Here is a 25,590-nt window from a genome sequence, read left to right as displayed (position 1 = left end):
GTCTCACCTAGCTAAAGATGAATATACTAACTACTGTGATATGTGGTTGTCTCACCTAGCTATCTGAAGATGAATATACTAACTACTGTGATATGTGGTTGTCTCACCTAGCTATCTGAAGATGCATATAATAACTACTGTGATATGTGGTTGTCTCACCTAGCTATCTGAAGATGAATATACTAACTACTGTGATATGTGGTTGTCCCACCTAGCTATCTGAAGATGAATATACTAACTACTGTGAGATGTGGTTGTCTCACCTAGCTATCTGAAGATGCATATAATAACTACTGTGATATGTGGTTGTCTCACCTAGCTATCTGAAGATGAATATACTAGCTACTGTGATATGTGGTTGTCTCACCTAGCTATCTGAAGATGAATATACTAACTACTGTGATATGTGGTTGTCTCACCTAGCTATCTGAAGATGAATATACTAACTACTGTGATATGTGGTTGTCTCACCTAGCTATCTGAAGATGAATATACTAACTACTGTGATATGTGGTTGTCCCACCTAGCTATCTGAAGATGAATATACTAACTACTGTGATATGTGGTTGTCTCACCTAGCTATCTGAAGATGAATATACTAACTACTGTGAGATGTGGTTGTCTCACCTAGCTATCTGAAGATGAATATACTAACTACTGTGATATGTGGTTGTCCCACCTAGCTATCTGAAGATGAATATACTAACTACTGTGATATGTGGTTGTCTCACCTAGCTATCTGAAGATGAATATACTAACTACTGTGATATGTGGTTGTCCCACCTAGCTATCTGAAGATGAATATACTAACTACTGTGATATGTGGTTGTCTCACCTAGCTATCTGAAGATGACCTATATATCTAACTACTGTGATATGTGGTTGTCTCACCTAGCTATCTGAAGATGAATATACTAACTACTGTGATATGTGGTTGTCCCACCTAGCTATCTGAAGATGAATATACTAACTACTGTGATATGTGGTTGTCTCACCTAGCTATCTGAAGATGAATATACTAACTACTGTGATATGTGGTTGTCTCACCTAGCTATCTGAAGATGAATATACTAACTACTGTGAGATGTGGTTGTCTCACCTAGCTATCTGAAGATGAATATACTAACTACTGTGATATGTGGTTGTCTCACCTAGCTATCTGAAGATGAATATACTAACTACTGTGATATGTGGTTGTCCCACCTAGCTATCTGAAGATGAATATACTAACTACTGTGAGATGTGGTTGTCTCACCTAGCTATCTGAAGATGAATATACTAACTACTGTGATATGTGGTTGTCTCACCTAGCTATCTGAAGATGAATATACTAACTACTGTGATATGTGGTTGTCCCACCTAGCTATCTGAAGATGAATATACTAACTACTGTGATATGTGGTTGTCCCACCTAGCTATCTGAAGATGAATATACTAACTACTGTGATATGTGGTTGTCTCACCTAGCTATCTGAAGATGAATATACTAACTACTGTGATATGTGGTTGTCCCACCTAGCTATCTGAAGATGAATATACTAACTACTGTGATATGTGGTTGTCTCACCTAGCTATCTGAAGATGAATATACTAACTACTGTGAGATGTGGTTGTCTCACCTAGCTATCTGAAGATGAATATACTAACTACTGTGATATGTGGTTGTCCCACCTAGCTATCTGAAGATGAATATACTAACTACTGTGAGATGTGGTTGTCTCACCTAGCTATCTGAAGATGAATATACTAACTACTGTGAGATGTGGTTGTCTCACCTAGCTATCTGAAGATGAATATACTAACTACTGTGATATATGGTTGTCTCACCTAGCTATCTGAAGATGAATATACTAACTACTGTGAGATGTGGTTGTCTCACCTAGCTATCTGAAGATGAATATACTAACTACTGTGAGATGTGGTTGTCTCACCTAGCTATCTGAAGATGAATGACCTGTAAGTCGCTCTGGATAAGAGGGTGTGCTAAATGACTAACATGCTGTAATCAGGACTGTTTGGAGTATAAAAATGTTCAACCATTACCAATTATATTTTCTCTTAAACCTAAACCTAACCCTTAAACTTAAATTAGCACTTTAACATATTCAGGACCTGACTTTTTAAACAGTTCTTGTTTTCCTACCTTTTCAGGATATTAAGGTGAAATGTGAGGACATTGGGGTGCTTATAATGTAGGAAAACTAGTGCACACACACGCAAACACACACACACACACACACACACACACACACACACACACACACACACGCAAACACACAAAGCCTCCCTTTCCAGTTCTCACCAGCAGAGGGGGCTCTGCTGGTGTTTTTTTTAAGAGTGTCGTGAACTGCTAACCCAGAGAACACAGACCAATCGGCCCAGAAATACTCTGCTGTGTTCCCATTCTCCACCCTTTACCCAGAAGTGTCCCCCCATGCATTTATAAACATTGGATTTGTGCAAGCATCCCTCCAGCTCTACCTCCCTCACCTCCTCCCACTCCCTCTACCTCCCTCACCCCCCCACCCCAATCCCTCTACCTCCCACCCCAATCCCTCTACCTCCCTCACCCCCCCACCGCAATCCCTCTACCCCCCACCCCATCTACCTTGAATATTTAATGTCCATACAAAACCCTCTAGATCCCTTTTACCTTCCCTCTACCTCCCACCCCAAGTCTTAGTTCCCTTAAACAGGTCCCAAATCCCTTTATCATCCCTAAGGTCCCTCTACCTCCCTCACCCCCCACCGCAATCCTCTACCTCCCTCAACCCCCCTGTGACTTGGCCCCCTGGATCTTCCTCCCCCTCTATCTCCTCCCACCCTCTATCGTCCTCCCCACTCTCTATCTTCCCCCTCTCTATCCCCCCCGTTGACATTATATTGTATCTTCCTCCCCCTCTATAAATCCCTCTATCTCCCCCCCAATCCCTCTATCTTCCCCCCCCAATCCCTCTATCTCCCCCTTATCTCCCTCCCCCTCTATCTCCCCCCCTCTATCATCTCCCCCTCTACCTTCCTCCCCCTCTCTCGATCTTCCCCCCCTAATCTTCCTCCCCCTCACCTTCACCCCCTCTAGGGTTCCCCCTAGATTCCTCCCCCTCTACCTTCCTCCCCCTCTAGCTTCCTCCCCCTCTCTCTTCCTCCCCCTCTACCTTCCTCCCCCTCATCTTCCTCCCCCTCCCTCTACTATTCATCTATACATTGAATATGTAATGTCCATACAAAGACAGATGTTTTATTTTTATTCCCCAATAAGTCTTAGTTGTTAAACAGGTCAAATCTTTATCATCTTTAAGGTGTGTGGAGGGGGGCAGGGGGGAGCAGGTAGGATGCTTCTTGAAGTTGTGACTTGGCTGGAGAGTCCTGGGTCCAGGTCCTCAACATTGTTAACGTTGACATTATATTGTAGAACGGAGAGGGATAAAGTTCTAGAATGCCTGGAGTAAGGAACAGTTCTTAGAACTCCTCTAGATCATTCCGGAGAGAGCCATAGCAGAGGGACGAGCCCTAAGGTACACACACACACACAGGGTTCTAGATCATTCCGGAGAGAGCCATAGCAGAGGGACGAGCCCTAAGGTACACACACACACACAGGGTTCTAGATCATTCCGGAGAGAGCCATAGCAGAGGGACGAGCCCTAAGGTACACACACACACACAGGGTTCTAGATCATTCCGGAGAGAGCCATAGCAGAGGGACGAGCCCTAAGGTACACACACACACACACACAGGGTTCTAGATCATTCGGGAGAGAGCCATAGCAGAGGGACGAGCCCTAAGGTACACACACACACACAGGGTTCCAGATCATTCCGGAGAGAGCCATAGCAGAGGGACGAGCCCTAAGGTACACACACACACACACAGGGTTCTAGATCATTCCGGAGAGAGCCATAGCAGAGGGACGAGCCCTAAGGTACACACACACACACACACAGGGTTCTAGATCATTCCGGAGAGAGCCATAGCAGAAGGACGAGCCCTAAGGTACACACACACAGGGTTCCAGATCATTCCGGAGAGAGCCATAGCAGAGGGACGAGCCCTAAGGTACACACACAGGGTTCTAGATCATTCCGGAGAGAGCCATAGCAGAGGGACGAGCCCTAAGGTACACACACACACACAGGGTTCTAGATCATTCCGGAGAGAGCCATAGCAGAGGGACGAGCCCTAAGGTACACACACACACACACAGGGTTCTAGATCATTCCGGAGAGAGCCATAGCAGAGGGACGAGCCCTAAGGTACACACACACACACAGGGTTCTAGATCATTCCGGAGAGAGCCATAGCAGAGGGACGAGCCCTAAGGTACACACACACACACACACACAGGGTTCTAGATCATTCCGGAGAGAGCCATAGCAGAGGGACGAGCCCTAAGGTACACACACACACACACAGGTTCTAGATCATTCCGGAGAGAGCCATAGCAGAGGGACGAGCCCTAAGGTACACACACACACACACAGGGTTCTAGATCATTCCGGAGAGAGCCATAGCAGAAGGACGAGCCCTAAGGTACACACACACAGGGTTCCAGATCATTCCGGAGAGAGCCATAGCAGAGGGACGAGCCCTAAGGTACACACACACACACACAAAAAACACACTTGTACATGTGTGAAATAGGACAAAAATAAGCACCCACCAAATATTAATAATAATTATTCATATTATTGCACACAAAAACACACACAGGGTTCTAGATCATGCCGGCCAGCCAGGGTGGTAAGAACAATCCGATGGTTCCCAGGAGACAAACGATGATGAACATCCAAAGGAAGATACGATCTATCACCATGGCAACGTACTTCCAGTCCTCCTTCACCTGGACACACACACACAAACCACACACAGGTTAACATTGTAAAAAGGCCACAAAAAAACACATCCAGAGACAGATTCTACTCAGTTCTCTCCCCTCGCTTTCCATCTCAGTAGGTAGTTGTAGTTCTCTGTGTGGTGCAGTAGGGAGTTGTAGTTCTCTGTGTGGTGCAGTAGGGAGTTGTAGTTCTATGTGTGATACATTGGATAGTTGTAGTTCTCTGTGTGGTACAGTAGGGAGTTGTAGTTCTCTGTGTGGTGCAGTAGGGAGTTGTAGTTATTGTGAGGTAAAGTAGGGTGTTGTAGTTCTCTGTGTGGTACAGTAGGGAGTGGTAGTGCTCTGTGTGGTAAAGTAGGGGGTTGTAGTTCTCCGTGTGGTACAGCAGGGAGTTGTAGTTCTTGTGTGGTACATTGGATAGTTGTAGTTCTCTGTGTGGTGCAGTAGGGGGTGGTAGTGCTCTGTGTGGTACAGTAGGGAGTTGTAGTGCTCTGTGTGGTGCAGTAGGGGGTGGTAGTGCTCTGTGTGGTGCAGTGGGGAGTTGTAGTGCTCTGTGTGGTGCAGTAGGGAGTTGTAGTTCTCTGTGTGGTGCAGTAGGGAGTTGTAGTTCTCTGTGTGGTGCAGTAGGGGGTTGTAGTTCTCTGTGTGGTGCAATAGGGGGTTGTAGTTCTCTGTGTGGTGCAGTAGGGAGTTGTAGTTCTCTGTGTGGTGCAGTAGGGGGTTGTAGTTCTCTGTGTGGTGCAATAGGGGTCTCACAGAGAAGTCTTGGTCCTCGGCTCTGAGGTGTTCAGCGATGTATGTCACCCCCTCCAGGGCTCGTAACACTGCAGGAGACAACAGGGCTGGAGCTGGGGCCATACCAACATCAGGCCCTGGGGGATTGTAGTCCCAGTCGGGGGTCAGACTCAGATTGGGGGGCCGCTGGGTGGTGTGAGTCTTGGGGAAGAGGGGGGTGTAGACGGGCAGGCGGGGAGAGGGAGGGGGAAAGGAGAAGGATGGGGGAAGCCTCAGCCCCACCCCTAACCCCGCGTCCATCTCCGTATCCAAGTAACCACGGCGAATCACATCCTCGTCCTCGTTACCACGGAGATCAACATCGGACTCCCGCATGAGCCAGGTGTGAGCTGTGGAATGCGACGAAGAGCGGGAGGGGCCAGGCGTTCCGAAGGTTCCGAAGGGGTGGAGTTTGCCGACTAAGCCCCTCCTCCTGAGATCAGGTGGGGGTCGTGTCATGCAGAGCCACCGGGGAATGACAGACAGGAACAGTGTCCGAACCCAACGAGGCGTGGTGTGAGTAGCAGAGGAACGGTGATGGACGTTCAGGACGAACACCGTTATAACGATGGACAGAGTGACAAAGATCATGGTGAAGAGGAGATATTCCCCGATGAGAGGAATCACCAGGGAGGTGGAGGGGATGATCTCAGTGATGAGCAGCAGGAAGACGGTGAGAGAAAGTAAGACCGAGATACACAGGGTGATCTTCTCTCCACAATCAGAAGGAAGATAGAACACCAGGACGGTGAGACAGGAGATGAGGAGACAAGGGATAATGAGGTTGACAGTGTAGAATAGAGGCAGGCGTCTGATCAGGAAATAGTAGGTGATGTCAGGGTAGATCTCATGGCAACAGTCGTACTTCTTAGTGTTGTAGGTTCCCACTGCGTTCACTATAGCCCATTCACCACTCTCCCAGTAGTCCTAGAGCAGAAACAGAGACACAGCAGGGGCTAGGGGGGGGTGGGGCGGTGGTGTGTGTGTGTGTGTGTGTGTGTGTGTGTGTGTGTGTGTGTGTGTGTGTGTGTGTGTGTGTGTGTGTGTGTGTGTGTGTGTGTGTGTGTGTGTGTGTGTGTGCGTGCATGCGTGCAACACCTACCTTCAGATCCACAGTATCCCCTATAGGCTCTAGATCTATCTTAGCTCTGTCGTAGGTCCAGGAGCCAAACTTCATTTTACAATTCTGCTGATCGAAGGGGAAAAAGGTGACGTCTATAGAGCAGGAGGACTTGTAGATGGCCGGGGGAACCCAGCGCACATGACCACTATGGAACAGATGAGCCTTGGTCATATGGGTCACTGAAAACTCACCATCCGCACTGGGAAGGGAGGGAGGGAGAGAAAGAGAGTGAGGGAGAGAAAGAGAGTGATGGAGAGGGAGAGGGAGGGAGGGAAGGAGGGAGAGAAAGAGAGCGAGAGGGAGGGAAGGAGGGAGAGAAAGAGGGAGGGAGGGAGAGAAAGAGAGTGAGGGAGAAAAAGGAGTGAGGGAGAGAAAGGAGGGAGGGAGGGAGGGAGGGAAGGAAGGGGAGAAAGAGGGAAGGAGGGAGAGAAAGAGGGAGGGAGGGAGAGAAAGAGCGAGAGGGAGGGAAGGAGGGAGAGAAAGAGGGAGGGAGGGAAAGAAAGAAAGAGGGAGGGAGGGAGGGAGGGAGGGAGGGGAGGGGAGCGGAGGGAGGGAGGGAGGGAGGGAGGGAAGGGAGGGGAGAGAAAGAGGGAAGGAGGGAGGGAAAGATAGTGACAGAGGGGGATGGAGAGAAAGAGGGAGGGAGGGAGGGAAAGATAGTGACAGAAGGGGATGGAGAGAAAGAGGGAGGGATGGAGGGAGAAAGAAAGAAAGAAAGAAAGAAAGAGAGAAAGAGAGAAAGAGAGAGAGAGCAGGGGAGAGACAGACAAGGGGGGAGAGAGAGGGGGAAGGAGAAAGACAGAGAGACAGAGAGAGAAGAAGATAGAAAGAGGGGGAGGAAGACTCTTTAGACCAGGGAGTGATGTGCACTACTACTTCCACTTCCTGTCTTATTCTAAAACAATAGAATCTAAAGTCCAAAACAAGGGAAAGGCATGCTGGTTCATTATGCTAGAAATCAAACGTGAGTAAAGGAACCCTAAGCGATGCTCGTTTATTCAGGAGTGTTAGAACGATATGTGAATGTTGATGATGAATTCTGTGTGATGTGTTCCTCTGCCGGGGGACACGACTGTCTGATGCAAGACAGCCTTGTCTTTACAACTGGTGGTGAGAAAGTCAGGTACTGTTAATAGAACCACAACTAGAGAACCACAGATTACTGTTTATAGAACCACAACTAGAGAACCACAGATTACTGTTTATAGAACCAGAACAAGAGAACCACAGATTACAGGTTATAGAACCACAACTAGAGAACCAGAGATTACTGTTTATAGGACCACAACTAGAGAACCAGAGATTACTGTTTATAGGACCACAACTAGAGAACCAGAGATGACTGTTTATAGAACCACAACTAGAGAACCACAGATTACAGGTTATAGAACCACAACTAGAGAACCACAGATTACTGTTTATAGAACCACAACTAGAGAACCAGAGATTACTGTTTATAGAACTGCAACTAGAGAACCACAGATCACCGTTTATAGAACCACAACTATAGAACCACGGATCACTGTTTATAGAACCACAACAATAGAACAACATATCACTGTTTTATAGAACCACAACTATAAAATCACAGGTTACTGTTTATAGAACCACAACTACAGAACCACAGATTACTGTTTTATAGAACCACAACTATAGAACAAAACATGACTGTTTTATAGAACCACAACTACTATATAGCAAGAACTATGAATTTCAGTGTGCTCCCTGTAGGACTACCTGATGATTACTTACAGTCCACCTGGTCGTGCTGCTGCTCCAGTTTTAGCTGTTCTGCCTGCGGCTATGGAACCCTGACCTGTTCACCAGACATGTTACCTTGTCCCGGACCTGCCGCTTTCGTCTCCCTCTCTCCTTACCTCTCTCTCTCCCTCTCTCTCCCTCTCTCCTTACCTCTCTCTCTCCCTCTCTCTCCCTCTCTCCTTACCTCTCTCTCTCCCTCTCTCTCCCTCTCTCCTTACCTCTCTTTCTCTCTCTCTCTCTCCCTCTCTCTCCCTCTCTCCTTACCTCTCTTTCCCTCTCTCTCTCTCTCTCTCCCTCTCCCTCTCTCCTTACCTCTCTTTCCCTCTCTCTCTCTCCCTCTCTCCTTACCTCTCTTTCCCTCTCTCTCTCTCCCTCTCTCCTTACCTCTCTCTCTCTCCTCTCTCTCTCTCCTTACCTCTCTTTCCCTCTCTCTCTCCCTCTCTCCCTCTCTCCTTACCTCTCTTTCTCTCTCTCTCTCCTCCCTCTCTCCCCTCTCTCCTTACCTCTTCTTCCCTCTCTCCCTCTCTCTCCCTCTCTCCTTACCTCTCTTTCCTCTCTCTCTCTCTCCCCCTCTCTCCTTACCTCTCTTTCCCTCTCTCTCTCTCTCTCTCCCTCTCTCCTTACCTCTCTTCCCTCTCTCTCTCTCCCTCTCCTTACCTCTCTTTCCCTCTCTCTCTCTCTCTCCTTACCTCTCTTTCCCTCTCTCTCTCCTCTCTCCCTCTCTCCTTACCTCTCTTTCCCTCTCTCTCTCTCCTCTCCCTTACCTCTCTCCCCTCTCTCCTTACCTCTCTTTCCCTCTCTTTCTCTCTCTCTCCCTCTCCTCTCTCCCTCTCCCCTTACCTCTCTTTCCCTCTCTCTCTCTCTCTCTCCCTCTCCCTCTCCCTTACCTCTCTTTCCCTCTCTCTCCTCTCTCTCCCTCTCTCCCTCTCTCCTCCTCTTTCCTCTACCTCTCTTTCCCTCTCTCTCTCTCTCTCTCTCTCCCTCTCTCCTTACCTCTCTTTCCCTCTCTCTCCCTCTCTCTCCCTCTCCCCTTACCTCTCTTTCCCTCTCCCCTTACCTCTCTTTCCCTCTCTCCTTACCTCTCTTTCCCTCTCCCCTTACCTCTCTTTCCCTCTCCCCTTACCTCTCTTTCCCTCTCTCCTTACCTCTCTTTCCCTCTCTCTCCCTCTTCCCTTACCTCTTTTCTCCATCTCCCCAACCTCTCTTTCACTCTCCCCTTACCTCTCTTTCCATCTTGAAGAACAATCTGGCCTTAATGGCCATGTATTCCTTACCCTCTTTCCCTCTCCCCTTACCTCTCTTTCCCTCTCCCCTTACCTCTCTTTCTCTCTCTCTCTCCTCCCCCTCTCTTTCCCTCTCCCGCACCTGCTGTCTTGACTTCTGAATGCTCGGCTATGAAAAACCAACATTTACACCTGAGGTACTGACCTGTTGCACCCTCTACAACCACTGTGATTATTATTTGACCCTACGGGTCATCTATGAACGTTTGAACATCTTGAAGAACAATCTGGCCTTAATGGCCATGTATTCTGGCCACACCTCAGAGCCTGGTTCCTCTCTAGGTTTCTACCTAAATTCCTGCCTTTCTAGGGAGTGTTTCCTAGCCACCGTGCATGCATTGAAATCTGCATTGCTTGCTGTTTGGGGTTTTGGGCTGGGTTTCTGTAAAAGCACATCAACTGATGTAAAAAGGACTTTATGAATAAATACATTATATTGATTGATTATGTTTATGGAACCACAACTATAGAACAACAGATTACTGCTTCCTCCGACACATCTACAGAACAACAGATTACTGCTTCCTCCTACACAACTATAGAACCACAGATTACAGCCTCCTCCTACACATCTATAGAACAACAGATTACTGCTTCCTCCTACACATCTATAGAACAACAGATTACTGCTTCCTCCTACACATCTATAGAACAACAGATTACTGCTTCCTCCTACACAACTATAGAACAACAGATTACTGCTTCCTCCTACACAACTATAGAACCACAGATTACTGCCTCCTCCTACACAACTATAGAACAACAGATTACTGCTTCCTCCTACACAACTATAGAAACACAGATGACTGCTACCTCCGACACAACTATAGAACCACATCTATAGAACCACAGATTACTGCTTCCTCCTACACAACTATAGAACCACAGATTACTGCCTCCTCCTACACAACTATAGAACAACAGATTACTGCTTCCTCCTACACAACTATAGAAACACAGATGACTGCTACCTCCGACACAACTATAGAACCTTCCTCCTACACAACTATAGAACCACAGATTACTGCTTCCTCCTACACAACTATAGAACCACAGATTACTGCTTCCTCCTACACAACTATAGAACCACAGATTACTGCTTCCTCCTACACAACTATAGAACCACAGATTACTGCTTCCTCCTACACAACTATAGAACCACAGATTACTGCTTCCTCCTACACAACTATAGAACCACAGATTACTGCCTCCTCCGACACAACTATAGAACCACAGATGACTGCTACCTCCGACACAACTATAGAACAACAGATTACTGCTTCCTCCTACACAACTATAGAACCACAACTATAGAACCACAACTATAGAACCACAGATTACTGATCACCTCAAGTTTTTGAGTCTGTGTGTGTGTGTGTGTGTGTGTGTGTGTGTGTGTGTGTGTGTGTGTGTGTGTGTGTGTGTGTGTGTGTGTGTGTGTGTGTGTGTGTGTGTTAGACTGACTTGTTATAGAGGACGATGTCAGGTACCCAGATCAGTTCAGAAGGTACTCTAATGGACGTTACGTTGTCGTAGTCAGATGGACGCCACCGCAGTTTATAGTCACTCCACTCCTACACACACACACACACACACACACACACACACACACACACACACACACACACACACACACACACACACACACACACGATACGATTAAAGTAACTCCACTCCTACACACACACACACACGATACGATTAAAGTCACTCCACTCCTACACACACACACACACGATACGATTAAAGTCACTCCACTCCTACACACACACACACACACACACACACACACACACACACACACACACACACACACACACACACACACACACACACACACGATACGATTAAAGTAACTCCACTCCTACACACACACACACACGATACGATTAAAGTCACTCCACTCCTACACACACACACACACGATACGATTAAAGTCACTCCACTCCTACACACACACACACACACACACACACACACACACACACACACACACACACACACACACACACACACATGATACGATTAAAGTCACTCCACTCCTACACACACACACACACACACACACACACGATACGATTAAAGTCACTCCACTCCTACACACACACACACACACACACACACACACACACACACACACACACACACACACACACACACACACACACACACACACACACACACACACACACACACACACACGATACGATTAAAGTCACTCCACTCCTGGAGGGGTTAACCACAGGATAAACAAGAATATTTAAAAGTCTTCATCATCTCAGGAGATTTCTCCATCTGAATGTTATAGGCTGCGTTTAGACAGCTAGCCAAATTCTAATATTTTTTCACCTCACTGCATCTTTTGACCAATCAGATTAGCTATTTTGCCAATAATTGGGCTGCCTGTGTAAATAAGGCCATAGACATCGAAGAAAGTGGAGACAATGAGAAAATAGAATGGAAGACAATTATTTCCTGTTTCAGCCACTAATATAATAGAACAGTGTTCTAACCTGTTTCAGCCACTAATATAATAGAACCGTGTTCTAACCTGTTTCAGCCACTAATAGAATAGAACAGTGTTCTAACCTGTTTCAGTCACTAATATAATAGAACAGTGTTCTAACCTGTTTCAGTCACTAATACAATAGAACAGTGTTCTAACCTGTTTCAGCCACTAATTTAATAGAACAGTGTTCTAACCTGTTTCAGCCACTAAGATAATAGAACAGTGTTCTAGCCTGTTTCAGCCACTAATATAATAGAACAGTGTTCTAACCTGTTTCAGCCACTAATAGAATAGAACAGTGTTCTAACCTGTTTCAGCAACTAATAGAATAGAACAGTGTTCTATCCTGTTTCAGCCACTAATAGAATAGAACAGTGTTCTAACCTGTTTCAGCCACTAATTTAATAGAACAGTGTTCTAACCTGTTTCAGTTACTAATATAATAGAACAGTGTTCTAACCTGTTTCAGCCACTAATAGAATAGAACAGTGTTCTAAACTGTTTCAGCCACTAATAGAATAGAACAGTGTTCTAACCTGTTTCAGCCACTAATTTAATAGAACAGTGTTCTAACCTGTTTCAGTCACTAATACAATAGAACAGTGTTCTAACCTGTTTCAGCCACTAATTTAATAGAACAGTGTCCTAACCTGTTTCAGTCACTAATATAATAGAACAGTGTTCTAACCTGTTTCAGCCACTAATAGAATAGAACAGTGTTCTAACCTGTTTCAGACACTAATAGAATAGAACAGTGTTCTATCCTGTTTCAGCCACTAATAGAATAGAACAGTGTTCTAACCTGTTTCAGCCACTAATTTAATAGAACAGTGTTCTAATCTGTTTCAGTCACTAATACAATAGAACAGTGTTCTAACCTGTTTCAGCCACTAATTTAATAGAACAGTGTCCTAACCTGTTTCAGTCACTAATATAATAGAACAGTGTTCTAACCTGTTTCAGCCACTAATAGAATAGAACAGTGTTCTAACCTGTTTCAGACACTAATAGAATAGAACAGTGTTCTATCCTGTTTCAGCCACTAATAGAATAGAACAGTGTTCTAACCTGTTTCAGCCACTAATACAATAGAACAGTGTTCTAACCTGTTTCAGACACTAATAGAATAGAACAGTGTTCTAACCTGTTTCAGTCACTAATATAATAGAACAGTGTTCTAACCTGTTTCAGCCACTAATATAAGAGAACAGTGTTCTAACCTGTTTCAGCCACTAATAGAATAGACCAGTGTTCTAACCTGTTTCAGACACTAATTTAATAGAACAGTGTTCTAACCTGTTTCAGTCACTAATATAATAGAACAGTGTTCTAACCTGTTTCAGCCACTATTAGAATAGAACAGTGTTCTAACCTGTTTCAACCACTAATATAATAGAACAGTGTTCTAACCTGTTTCAGCCACTAATATAATAGAACAGTGTTCTAACCTGTTTCAGCCACTAATATAATAGAACAGTGTTCTAACCTGTTTCAGCCACTAATTTAATAGAACAGTGTTCTAACCTGTTTCAGCCACTAATAGAATAGAACAGTGTTCTAACCTGTTTCAGTCACTAATATAATAGAACAGTGTTCTAACCTGTTTCAGCCACTAATAGAATAGAACAGTGTTCTAACCTGTTTCAGCCACTAATAGAATAGAACAGTGTTCTAAACTGTTTCAGCCACTAATAGAATAGAACAGTGTTCTATCCTGTTTCAGTCACTAATAGAATAGAACAGTGTTCTAACCTGTTTCAGCCACTAATTTAATAGAACAGTGTTCTAACCTGTTTCAGTCACTAATATAATAGAACAGTGTTCTAACCTGTTTCAGCCACTAATAGAATAGAACAGTGTTCTAACCTGTTTCAGCCACTAATAGAATAGAACAGTGTTCTAACCTGTTTCAGCCACTAATAGAATAGAACAGTGTTCTAACCTGTTTCAGCCACTAATAGAATAGAACAGTGTTCTAACCTGTTTCAGCCACTAATTTAATAGAACAGTGTTCTAACCTGTTTCAGTCACTAATAGAATAGAACAGTGTTCTAACCTGTTTCAGCCACTAATAGAATAGAACAGTGTTCTAACCTGTTTCAGCCACTAATAGAATAGAACAGTGTTCTAACCTGTTTCAGCCACTAATATAATAGAACAGTGTTCTAACCTGTTTCAGCCACTAATTTAGTAGAACAGTGTTCTAACCTGTTTCAGCCACTAATATAATAGAACAGTGTTCTAACCTGTTTCAGCCACTAATATAATAGAACAGTGTTCTAAACTGTTTCAGCCACGAAGAGAATAGAACAGTGTTCTAACCTGTTTCAGCCACTAATATAATAGAACAGTGTTCTAACTTAATATACTAGAACAGTGTTCTAACCTGTTTCAGTCACTAATATAATAGAACAGTGTTCTAACCTGTTTCAGCCACTAATAGAATAGAACAGTGTTCTAACCTGTTTCAGCCACTAATAGAATAGAACAGTGTTCTAACCTGTTTCAGCCACTAATAGAATAGAACAGTGTTCTAACATGTTTCAGTCACTAATATAATATAACAGTGTTCTAACCTGTTTCAGCCACTAATAGAATAGAACAGTGTTCTAACCTGTTTCAGCCACAAATAGAATAGAACAGTGTTCTATCCTGTTTCAGCCACTAATAGAATAGAACAGTGTTCTAACCTGTTTCAGCCACTAATAGAATAGAACAGTGTTCTAACCTGTTTCAGCAACTAATAGAATAGAACAGTGTTCTAACCTGTTTCAGCCACTAATATAATAGAACAGTGTTCTAACCTGTTTCAGCCACTAAGATAATAGAACAGTGTTCTAGCCTGTTTCAGCCACTAATATAATAGAACAGTGTTCTAACCTGTTTCAGCCACTAATAGAATAGAACAGTGTTCTAACCTGTTTCAGCAACTAATAGAATAGAACAGTGTTCTATCCTGTTTCAGCCACTAATAGAATAGAACAGTGTTCTAACCTGTTTCAGCCACTAATTTAATAGAACAGTGTTCTAACCTGTTTCAGTTACTAATATAATAGAACAGTGTTCTAACCTGTTTCACCACTAATAGAATAGAACAGTGTTCTAACCTGTTTCAGCAACTAATAGAATAGAACAGTGTTCTATCCTGTTTCAGCCACTAATATAATAGAACAGTGTTCTAACCTGTTTCAGCCACTAAGATAATAGAACAGTGTTCTAACCTGTTTCAGCCACTAATATAATAGAACAGTGTTCTAACCTGTTTCAGCCACTAATATAATAGAACAGTGTTCTAACCTGTTTCAGCCACTAATAGAATAGAACAGTGTTCTAACCTGTTTCAGCCACTAATAGAATAGAACAGTGTTCTAACCTGTTTCATTCACTAATATAATATAACAGTGTTCTAACCTGTTTCAGCCACTAATAGAATAGAACAGTGTTCTAACCTGTTTCAGCCACTAATAGAATAGAACAGTGTTCTATCCTGTTTCAGCCACTAATAGAATAGAACAATGTTCTATCCTGTTTCAGCCACTTAGAGAATAGAACAGTGTTCTGACCTGTTTCAGACACTAATAGAATAGAACAGTGTTCTAACCTGTTTCAGCCACTAATAGAATAGAACAGTGTTCTAACCTGTTTCAGCCACTAATAGAATAGAACAATGTTCTATCCTGTTTCAGCCACTTAGAGAATAGAACAGTGTTCTGACCTGTTTCAGACACTAATAGAATAGAACAGTGTTCTAACCTGTTTCAGCCACTAATTTAATAGAACAGTGTTCTAACCTGTTTCAGTCACTAATATAATAGAACAGTGTTCTAACCTGTTTCAGTCACTAATATAATAGAACAGTGTTCTAACCTGTTTCAGCCACTAATAGAATAGAACAGTGTTCTAACCTGTTTCAGCCACTAATAGAATAGAACAGTGTTCTAACCTGTTTCAGCCACTAATAGAATAGAACAGTGTTCTAACCTGTTTCAGCCACTAATAGAATAGAACAGTGTTCTAACCTGTTTCAGCCACTAATATAATAGAACAGTGTTCTAAACTGTTTCAGCCACGAAGAGAATAGAACAGTGTTCTAACCTGTTTCAGCCACTAATATAATAGAACAGTGTTCTAACCTGTTTCAGCCACAAGAGAATAGAACAGTGTTCTAACCTGTTTCAGCCACTAATAGAATAGAACAGTGTTCTAACCTGTTTCAGCCACTAATAGAATAGAACAGTGTTCTAACCTGTTTCAGCCACTAATATAATAGAACAGTGTTCTAACCTGTTTCAGCCACTAATTTAGTAGAACAGTGTTAACCTGTTTCAGCCACTAATATAATAGAACAGTGTTCTAACCTGTTTCAGCCACTAATATAATAGAACAGTGTTCTAAACTGTTTCAGCCACAAGAATAGAACAGTGTTCTAACCTGTTTCAGCCACTAATATAATAGAACAGTGTTCTAACTTAATATACTAGAACAGTGTTCTAACCTGTTTCAGTCACTAATATAATAGAACAGTGTTCTAACCTGTTTCAGCCACTAATAGAATAGAACAGTGTTCTAACCTGTTTCAGCCACTAATAGAATAGAACAGTGTTCTAACCTGTTTCAGCCACTAATAGAATAGAACAGTGTTCTAACATGTTTCAGTCACTAATATAATATAACAGTGTTCTAACCTGTTTCAGCCACTAATAGAATAGAACAGTGTTCTAACCTGTTTCAGCCACAAATAGAATAGAACAGTGTTCTATCCTGTTTCAGCCACTAATAGAATAGAACAGTGTTCTAACCTGTTTCAGCCACTAATAGAATAGAACAGTGTTCTAACCTGTTTCAGCAACTAATAGAATAGAACAGTGTTCTAACCTGTTTCAGCCACTAATATAATAGAACAGTGTTCTAACCTGTTTCAGCCACTAAGATAATAGAACAGTGTTCTAGCCTGTTTCAGCCACTAATATAATAGAACAGTGTTCTAACCTGTTTCAGCCACTAATAGAATAGAACAGTGTTCTAACCTGTTTCAGCAACTAATAGAATAGAACAGTGTTCTATCCTGTTTCAGCCACTAATAGAATAGAACAGTGTTCTAACCTGTTTCAGCCACTAATTTAATAGAACAGTGTTCTAACCTGTTTCAGTTACTAATATAATAGAACAGTGTTCTAACCTGTTTCAGACACTAATAGAATAGAACAGTGTTCTAACCTGTTTCAGCAACTAATAGAATAGAACAGTGTTCTATCCTGTTTCAGCCACTAATATAATAGAACAGTGTTCTAACCTGTTTCAGCCACTAAGATAATAGAACAGTGTTCTAACCTGTTTCAGCCACTAATATAATAGAACAGTGTTCTAACCTGTTTCAGCCACTAATAGAATAGAACAGTGTTCTAACCTGTTTCAGCCACTAATAGAATAGAACAGTGTTCTAACCTGTTTCAGCCACTAATAGAATAGAACAGTGTTCTAACCTGTTTCAGTTACTAATATAATAGAACAGTGTTCTAACCTGTTTCCACTAATAGAATAGAACAGTGTTCTAACCTGTTTCAGCAACTAATAGAATAGAACAGTGTTCTATCCTGTTTCAGCCACTAATATAATAGAACAGTGTTCTAACCTGTTTCAGCCACTAAGATAATAGAACAGTGTTCTAACCTGTTTCAGCCACTAATATAATAGAACAGTGTTCTAACCTGTTTCAGCCACTAATAGAATAGAACAGTGTTCTAACCTGTTTCAGCCACTAATAGAATAGAACAGTGTTCTAACCTGTTTCAGCCACTAATAGAATAGAACAGTGTTCTAACCTGTTTCATTCACTAATATAATATAACAGTGTTCTAACCTGTTTCAGCCACTAATAGAATAGAACAGTGTTCTAACCTGTTTCAGCCACTAATAGAATAGAACAGTGTTCTAACCTGTTTCAGCCACTAATAGAATAGAACAGTGTTCTAACCTGTTTCATTCACTAATATAATATAACAGTGTTCTAACCTGTTTCAGCCACTAATAGAATAGAACAGTGTTCTAACCTGTTTCAGCCACTAATAGAATAGAACAGTGTTCTATCCTGTTTCAGCCACTAATAGAATAGAACAATGTTCTATCCTGTTTCAGCCACTTAGAGAATAGAACAGTGTTCTGACCTGTTTCAGACACTAATAGAATAGAACAGTGTTCTAACCTGTTTCAGCCACTAATAGAATAGAACAGTGTTCTAACCTGTTTCAGCCACTAATAGAATAGAACAATGTTCTATCCTGTTTCAGCCACTTAGAGAATAGAACAGTGTTCTGACCTGTTTCAGACACTAATAGAATAGAACAGTGTTCTAACCTGTTTCGGCCACTAAGAGAATAGTACAGTGTTCTAACCTGTTTCAGCCACTAATTTAATAGAACATTGTTCTAACCTGTTTCAGCCACTAAGAGAATAGAATAGTGTTCTGACCTGTTTCAGACACTAAGAGAATATAACAGTGTTCTATCCTGTTTCAGCCACTAATAGAATAGAACAGTGTTCTATCCTGTTTCAGCCACTAATAGAACAGAACATTGTTCTGACCTGTTTCAGCCACTAAGAGAATATAACAGTGTTCTGACCTGTTTCAGACACTAAGAGAATATAACAGTGTTCTGACCTGTTTCAGCCACTAATAGAATAGAACAGTGTTCTAACCTGTTTCAGACACTAAGAGAATATAACAGTGTTCTGACCTGTTTCAGCCACTAATACAATAGAACAGTGTTCTAACCTGTTTCAGCCACTAAGAGAATATAACATTGTTCTGACCTGTTTCAGCCACTAATACAATAGAACAGTGTTCTATCCTGTTTCAGCCACTAATAGAATAGAACAGTGTTCTAACCTGTTTCAGCCACTAATAGAATAGAACAGTGTTCTATCCTGTTTCAGCCACTAATAAAATAGAACAGTGTTCTAACCTGTTTCAGACACTAATACAATAGAACAGTGTTCTAACCTGTTTCAGACACTAATAGAATAGAACAGTGTTCTATCCTGTTTTAGCCACTAATAGAATAGAACAGTGTTCTAACCTGTTTCAGCCACTAAGAGAATATAACAGTGTTCTGACCTGTTTCAGCCACACGTTGGTTGTCATCATCTGGTTCTTCTCATCCTTAGGGTGAAGGATAGAGATTTGATTGATTGAGTGATAGATTAAGTGTAGAAAACATGAATGTGCAAGTTGTCTCACCACGTCTATGAGCTGTGCGATGGACAGACCAAACTTGACGATGACAACGTCACTGATGTTCCGTACGGGGCGGGACCACTTGTTATAGCCAATGAACAGCCTGTTGAACAACTTGTCCTCTGCATGGGCATGAGTCCAGTCATCACTTAACACTGAGAAAGAACCCCCCCCCCCCACCACCACCACCACATACACATACAAACACACACATACACACACACACACAGACACACACTAACTATAATCAGTCACAAATTATGTGAGATTAGGTGGGGGACAGAGAGAGAAGTGGGGGTGTAGAGAGAGGGAGGTGGGGGATAGAGAGAGAGATTAGGTGGGGGATAGAGAGAGGGAGTTGGGGGACAGACAGAGAGGAGGGGGGACAGAGAGAAAGGTGGGGGGGGGTAGAGAGAGGGAGGTGGGGGTAGAGAGAGAGGTGGGGGTAGAGAGAGAGGTGGGGGATAGAGAGAGAGAAGGGGGGAGAGAGAGAGGTGGGGGATAGAGAGAGAGAGGTGGGGGACAGAGAGAGAGAGGTGGGGGACAGAGAGAAATGTGGGGGATAGAGAGAGAGAGGTGGGAGAAAGAGAGAGAGGATGGGGATAGAGAGAGAGGTGGGGGGATAGAGAGAGAGGGGGGATAGAGTGAGAGAAAGGTGGGGGGGACAGAGAGAGAAAGGTGGGGGACAGAGAGAAAGGTGGGGGACAGAGAGAGAGGTGGGGGATAGAGAGAGAGAGGTGGGTGGATAGAGAGAGAGAAAGGTGGGGGGATAGAGAGAGAGAGGTGGGGGATAGAGAGAGAGGTTGTGGGGATAGAGAGAGAGAGGTGGGGGACAGAGAGAGAGGGGGGATAGAGGAGAGAGAGGTGGGGGATAGAGAGAGAGAGGTGGGGGACAGAGAGAAAGAGATGGGGGATAGAGAGAGAGAGTGGGGGACAGAGAGAGAGAGGGGGATAGAGAGAGAGGTGGGGGACAGAGAGCGAGAGGGGAGGATAGAGAGAGAGAGCTGGGGGATAGAGAGATAGCTGGGGGATAGAGAGAGAGGTGGGGGACAGAGAGAGGGGGGGATAGAGAGAGAGAGGTGGGGGACAGAGAGAGAGAGGGGGATAGAGAGAGAGAGGTGGGGGACAGAGAGAGAGAGTGGGGGATAGGGGATAGAGAGAGAGAGGTGGGGGACAGAGAGAGAGGGGTGATAGAGAGATGGGGGACAGAGAGAGAGAGGTGGGGGATAGAGAGAGAGGTGGGGGATAGAGAGAGGTGGGGGACAGAGAGAGAGAGGTGGGGGATAGAGAGAGAGAGAGAGAGGTGGGGGATAGAGAGAGGTTGTGGGGATAGAGAGAGAGAGCTGGGGGACAGAGAGAGAGAGTGGGGGGAGAGAGAGAGAGCTGGGGGATAGAGAGGGGGGATAGAGAGACAGAGAGAGAGACAGAGAGAGAGAGCTGGGAGAGAGAGAGGTGGGGATAGAGAGAGAGAGTGGGGGACAGAGAGAGAGAGGTGGGGGATAGAGAGAGAGGGTGGGGATAGAGAGAGAGAGGTGGGGGATAGAGAGAGAGAGGTGGGGGATAGAGAGAGAGGGGGGGATAGAGAGAGAGAGGTGGGGACAGAGAGAGAGAGGTGGGGGACAGAGAGAGAGGGGGGGATAGAGAGAGGTGGGGGATAGAGAGAGAGAGGTGGGGACAGAGAGAGAGAGGTGGGGGACAGAGAGAGAGAGGTGGGGGACAGAGAGAGAGGTGGGGGACAGAGAGAGAGAGGTGGGGGACAGAGAGAGAGAGGGGGGGACAGAGAGAGAGAGGTGGGGGATAGAGAGAGAGAGGTGGGGGATAGAGAGAGAGAGGTGGGGATAGAGAGAGAGAGGTGGGGGACAGAGAGAGAGAGGTGGGGGATAGAGAGAGAGAGAGGTGGGGGATAGAGAGAGAGAGGTGGGGGACAGAGAGAGAGAGGTGGGGGATAGAGAGAGAGAGAGGGGGGACAGAGAGAGAGAGGTGGGGGACAGAGAGAGAGAGAGCTGGGGGATAGAGAGAGAGAGGGGGGGATAGAGAGAGAGAGGTGGGGGATAGAGAGAGAGAGGTGGGGATAGAGAGAGAGAGGTGGGGGATAGAGAGAGAGAGAGGGGGGACAGAGAGAGAGAGGGGGGGACAGAGAGAGAGAGAGCTGGGGGATAGAGAGAGAGAGGTGGGGGATAGAGAGAGAGAGGTGGGGGATAGAGAGAGAGAGGTGGGGGACAGAGAGAGAGAGGGGAGAGAGAGAGAGGTGGGGGACAGAGAGAGGTGGGGGACAGAGAGAGAGGGGGATAGAGAGAGAGCTGGGGGACAGAGAGAGAGAGGTGGGGGATAGAGAGATGGGGATAGAGAGAGAGAGGTGGGGGATAGAGAGAGAGAGGTGGGGGATAGAGAGAGAGAGGTGGGGGACAGAGAGAGAGATACGAGTGTAAAGTGCTCCGCTTTCGAAGGTCATCAGCCTTTATTAGTTATGATTGGCCTTGGACCATTAATTCAATATACATCACGTCAGTAGGCTAACTGGAAGATAGATTGTCTCACATAATCAGTAACAGCTTAAAGTAACTAAACCTGCCACCTACAGAAAAAGAGGCTTTAAGATCTATAGACAATACTCAAAACGGACTATGCTTGAAAATCAAATAAATTTATGAGTTTTGATTGTCAATGGATATTGGATAAGTCTGAAAAAGTCACAAGTCACAAGTCCTCAGTTTAACAACATGCAGGCTATGATGCTATACTGTTTGTGCACAGTTTAGTTGTGCGTAACGCTTTTTTTTGTTGCCGAATATAAAGCCTCACTTTCTCACTTTTATTTTCCCAGGTAGGTAAGCCTATAAATAGGTTGGCAACGCCAGTGGGCACAGACACCGAACAAGCGAGGCGCCTGACGCTTCAGAGACACTGTATTAACTTACCCGGGTTGACGAGGATTAAACCGTAAACCACTGCGGTGCGCGTGAATAAGAGGTATCCGCTTCTTCCTTCCATATTTCCTTTTTTATTTTTTTATTTTTTTACATACACATATATATATCCATACATTACATCCATATATATAAACGTTCCAAGTGAACGGAAAAGTCGCGTCAAAACAATGCTTATTTCCTTGTCCCTTCGTGATCTCCAGTCCAGCCTACCACTCTGTAACTCCTGAGAGACTGAGAGAGAGATGTAACCCCACTCTGTCTGCGGTGCTGTGTCCTCAACAAGATCTCACGGTTTGACTTCAGTATTCAACGTTTGTTCAGGGGGCTCAGCGTGAAATGTCGACATTTAGCCGTTCATTCAAAATGGTTTAAGCAAAAAAAACTAAAAAGCAACCAATCCTTTTGAAAACACCCTATGTGGCATGGATATGAGCCAGAAACATTTAATCTATTGTCAAAATTGACTACAAAGTCGTCTCATCTAAAACAGAGTTTGTAACCTCAGTGCCGTCACAATGAGTAAATGAAGGCAGAGTTTGATTTACAATTGTGTCAACAAATCATGCCCCGTTTTGCCAAGCTCCACGTACTAATGGTTCCTCCTCCCACGTCGCTTCCCTCCATTGTTTGATGGCCCCCAATGCGTACAAAGGATCACAGGCCCTTTACGGATCGACCACAGCCTCCACAGCCTCCACAGGCCCTTTACGGATCGACCACAGCCTCCACAGCCTCCACAGGCCCTTTACGGATCGACCACAGCCTCCACAGCCTCCACAGGCCCTTTACGGATCGACCACAGCCTCCACAGCCTCCACAGGCCCTTTACGGATCGACCACAACCTCCGCAGCCTCCACAAGCCCTTTACGGATCGACCACAGCCTCCACAGCCTCCACAGGCCCTTTACGGATCGACCCCAGCCTCCACAGCCTCCACAGGCCCTTTGCGGATCGACCACAACCTCCACAGCCTCCACAGGCCCTTTACGGATCGACCACAGCCTCCACAGCCTCCACAAGCCCTTTACGGATCGACCACAGCCTCCACAGCCTCCACAGGCCCTTTACGGATCAGCCTCCACAGCCTCCACAGGCCCTTTACGGATCGACCACAACCTCCGCAGCCTCCACAAGCCCTTTACGGATCGACCACACCCTCCACAGCCTCCACAAGCCCTTTACGGATCGACCACAGCCTCCATAGGCCCTTTACGGATCGACCACAGCCTCCACAGCCTCCACAGGCCCTAAACGGATCGACCACAGCCTCTACAGGCCCTAAACGGATCGACCACAGCCTCCACAGGCCCTAAACGGATCGACCACAGCCTCCACAGGCCCTAAACGGATTGACCACAGCCTCCACAGGCCCTTTACGGATCGACCACAGCCTCCACAGCCTCCACAGGCCCTTTACGGATCGACCACAACCTCCACAGCCTCCACAGGCCATTTACGGATCGACCACAGCCTCCACAGGCCATTTACGGATAGCCACAGCCTCCACAGGCCCTAAACGGAGCAGGCCCTAAACGGATTGACCACAGCCTCCACAGGCCCTTTACGGATCGACCACAGCCTCCACAGCCTCCACAGGCCCTTTACGGATCGACCACAACCTCCTCAGCCAAAGATCTATGGTTTGTGTGCCCTGCCGAAGGACCTTAACAGAATAGATGCATGGAGGTCGTCGGTTCTCAGTCTGCACCAGTAATGCTTTGTGTGCAACAGCCGGTGGTGGTGAGTATAACCAGAGAATATAATGACCTTTCTTTAGCTAACAACTTTAGATAACATTATTGCTGGTTATGTAGGTAGCTATCTTTTCAAAAAGCGAGGCAGGCTAGCTAACGTTAGCTAACAACTTTAGATAACATTATTGCTGACCTGCTGTATGGGATGAAAACAAGACCATTTGTCACTCTGATCAACTGTAGGCTACTGACTGTATGTTTGTTTTACTCCACGTGTAACTCTGTGTTGTTGTTTGTGTCGGACTGCTTTGCTTTATCTTGGCCAGGTCGCAGTCTTAAATGAGAACTTGTCCTCTCAGCTGGCCTACCTGGTTAAATAAAGGTGAAATAAATAAAATAAGAGCAGATGCGTACAGCCTATGTGCGCTGTCCATTTGGTCAGGGTAACATTATGGATTATGTATAGTCCATTTGTGTGTCAGGAGAAAATGTGAATGTGATAAAATTTGGTTTATATTCAAAATTGGGTTGGTTAGGCTGCCTATACATTTTCAATCCAAAATGATTCACTGGAATGAATCAATCAACATAATAGTGATGACAGATGTGCGTAAATGTTTTATAAGGCCTACAGTTGCATTGCATTGGTTCAAATCCCCGAGCTGACAAGGTACAAATCTGTAGTTCTGACTCTGAAGAAGGCAGTTAACCCACTGTTCCTAGACCAGTTAACCCACTGTTCCTAGACCAGTTAACCCACTGTTCCTAGAGGAGATAACCCACTGTTCCTAGGCCAGTTAACCCACTGTTCCTAGGCCAGTTAACCCACTGTTCCTAGGCCAGTTAACCCACCGTTCATAGACCAGTTAACCCACTGTTCCTAGGCCAGTTAACCCACTGGTCCTAGGCCAGTTAACCCACTGTTCCTAGGCCAGTTAACCCACTGTTCCTAGGCCAGTTAACCCACTGTTCCTAGGCCAGTTAACCCACTGTTCCAAGACCAGTTAACCCACTGTTCCTAGGCCAGTTAACCCACTGGTCCTAGGCCAGATAACCCACTGTTCCTAGGCCAGTTAACCCACTGTTCCTAGGCCAGTTAACCCACTGTTCCTAGACCAGTTAACCCACTGTTCCTAGGCCAGTTAACCCACTGGTCCTAGGCCAGTTAACCCACTGGTCCTAGACCAGTTAACCCACTGTTTCTAGGCCAGTTAACCCACTGTTCCTAGGCCAGTTAACCCACTGTTCCTAGACCAGTTAACCCACTGTTCCTAGGCCAGTTAACCCACTGTTCCTAGGCCAGTTAACCCACTGGTCCTAGGCCAGTTAACCCACTGGTCCTAGGCCAGTTAACCCACTGGTCCTAGGCCAGTTAACCCACTGTTCCTAGGCCAGTTAACCCACTGGTCCTAGGCCAGTTAACCCACTGTTCCTAGGCCAGTTAAC

General features: G+C 44.9%; 1 protein-coding gene across 1 annotated transcript; it reads right to left on the bottom strand.

Annotated features, from left to right (window-relative positions):
• Window positions 1–3,322: 3,322 nt before the first annotated feature.
• chrna2a (cholinergic receptor, nicotinic, alpha 2a (neuronal)) lies at window positions 3,323–22,676 on the bottom strand. Its single transcript, XM_064928750.1, has 7 exons — window positions 22,438–22,676; window positions 19,523–19,674; window positions 19,400–19,444; window positions 11,241–11,350; window positions 6,712–6,931; window positions 5,592–6,536; window positions 3,323–4,841 (listed from the first exon to the last, which is right to left on the bottom strand). Exons 1-7 carry the CDS (start codon window positions 22,508–22,510, stop codon window positions 4,716–4,718), a joined length of 1,671 nt encoding a protein of 556 aa, XP_064784822.1. The 5' UTR covers window positions 22,511–22,676; the 3' UTR covers window positions 3,323–4,715.
• Between the last annotated feature and the right edge of the window lie 2,914 nt (window positions 22,677–25,590).

The sequence above is a fragment of the Oncorhynchus masou genome, chromosome 21 (genome assembly GCF_036934945.1).
Source record: "Oncorhynchus masou masou isolate Uvic2021 chromosome 21, UVic_Omas_1.1, whole genome shotgun sequence".
In the NCBI taxonomy this organism is placed as follows: Eukaryota; Metazoa; Chordata; class Actinopteri; order Salmoniformes; family Salmonidae; genus Oncorhynchus; species Oncorhynchus masou.
Note: the sequence above shows the minus strand (reverse complement) of the source record. Positions and strands in the feature narration are given on the sequence as shown.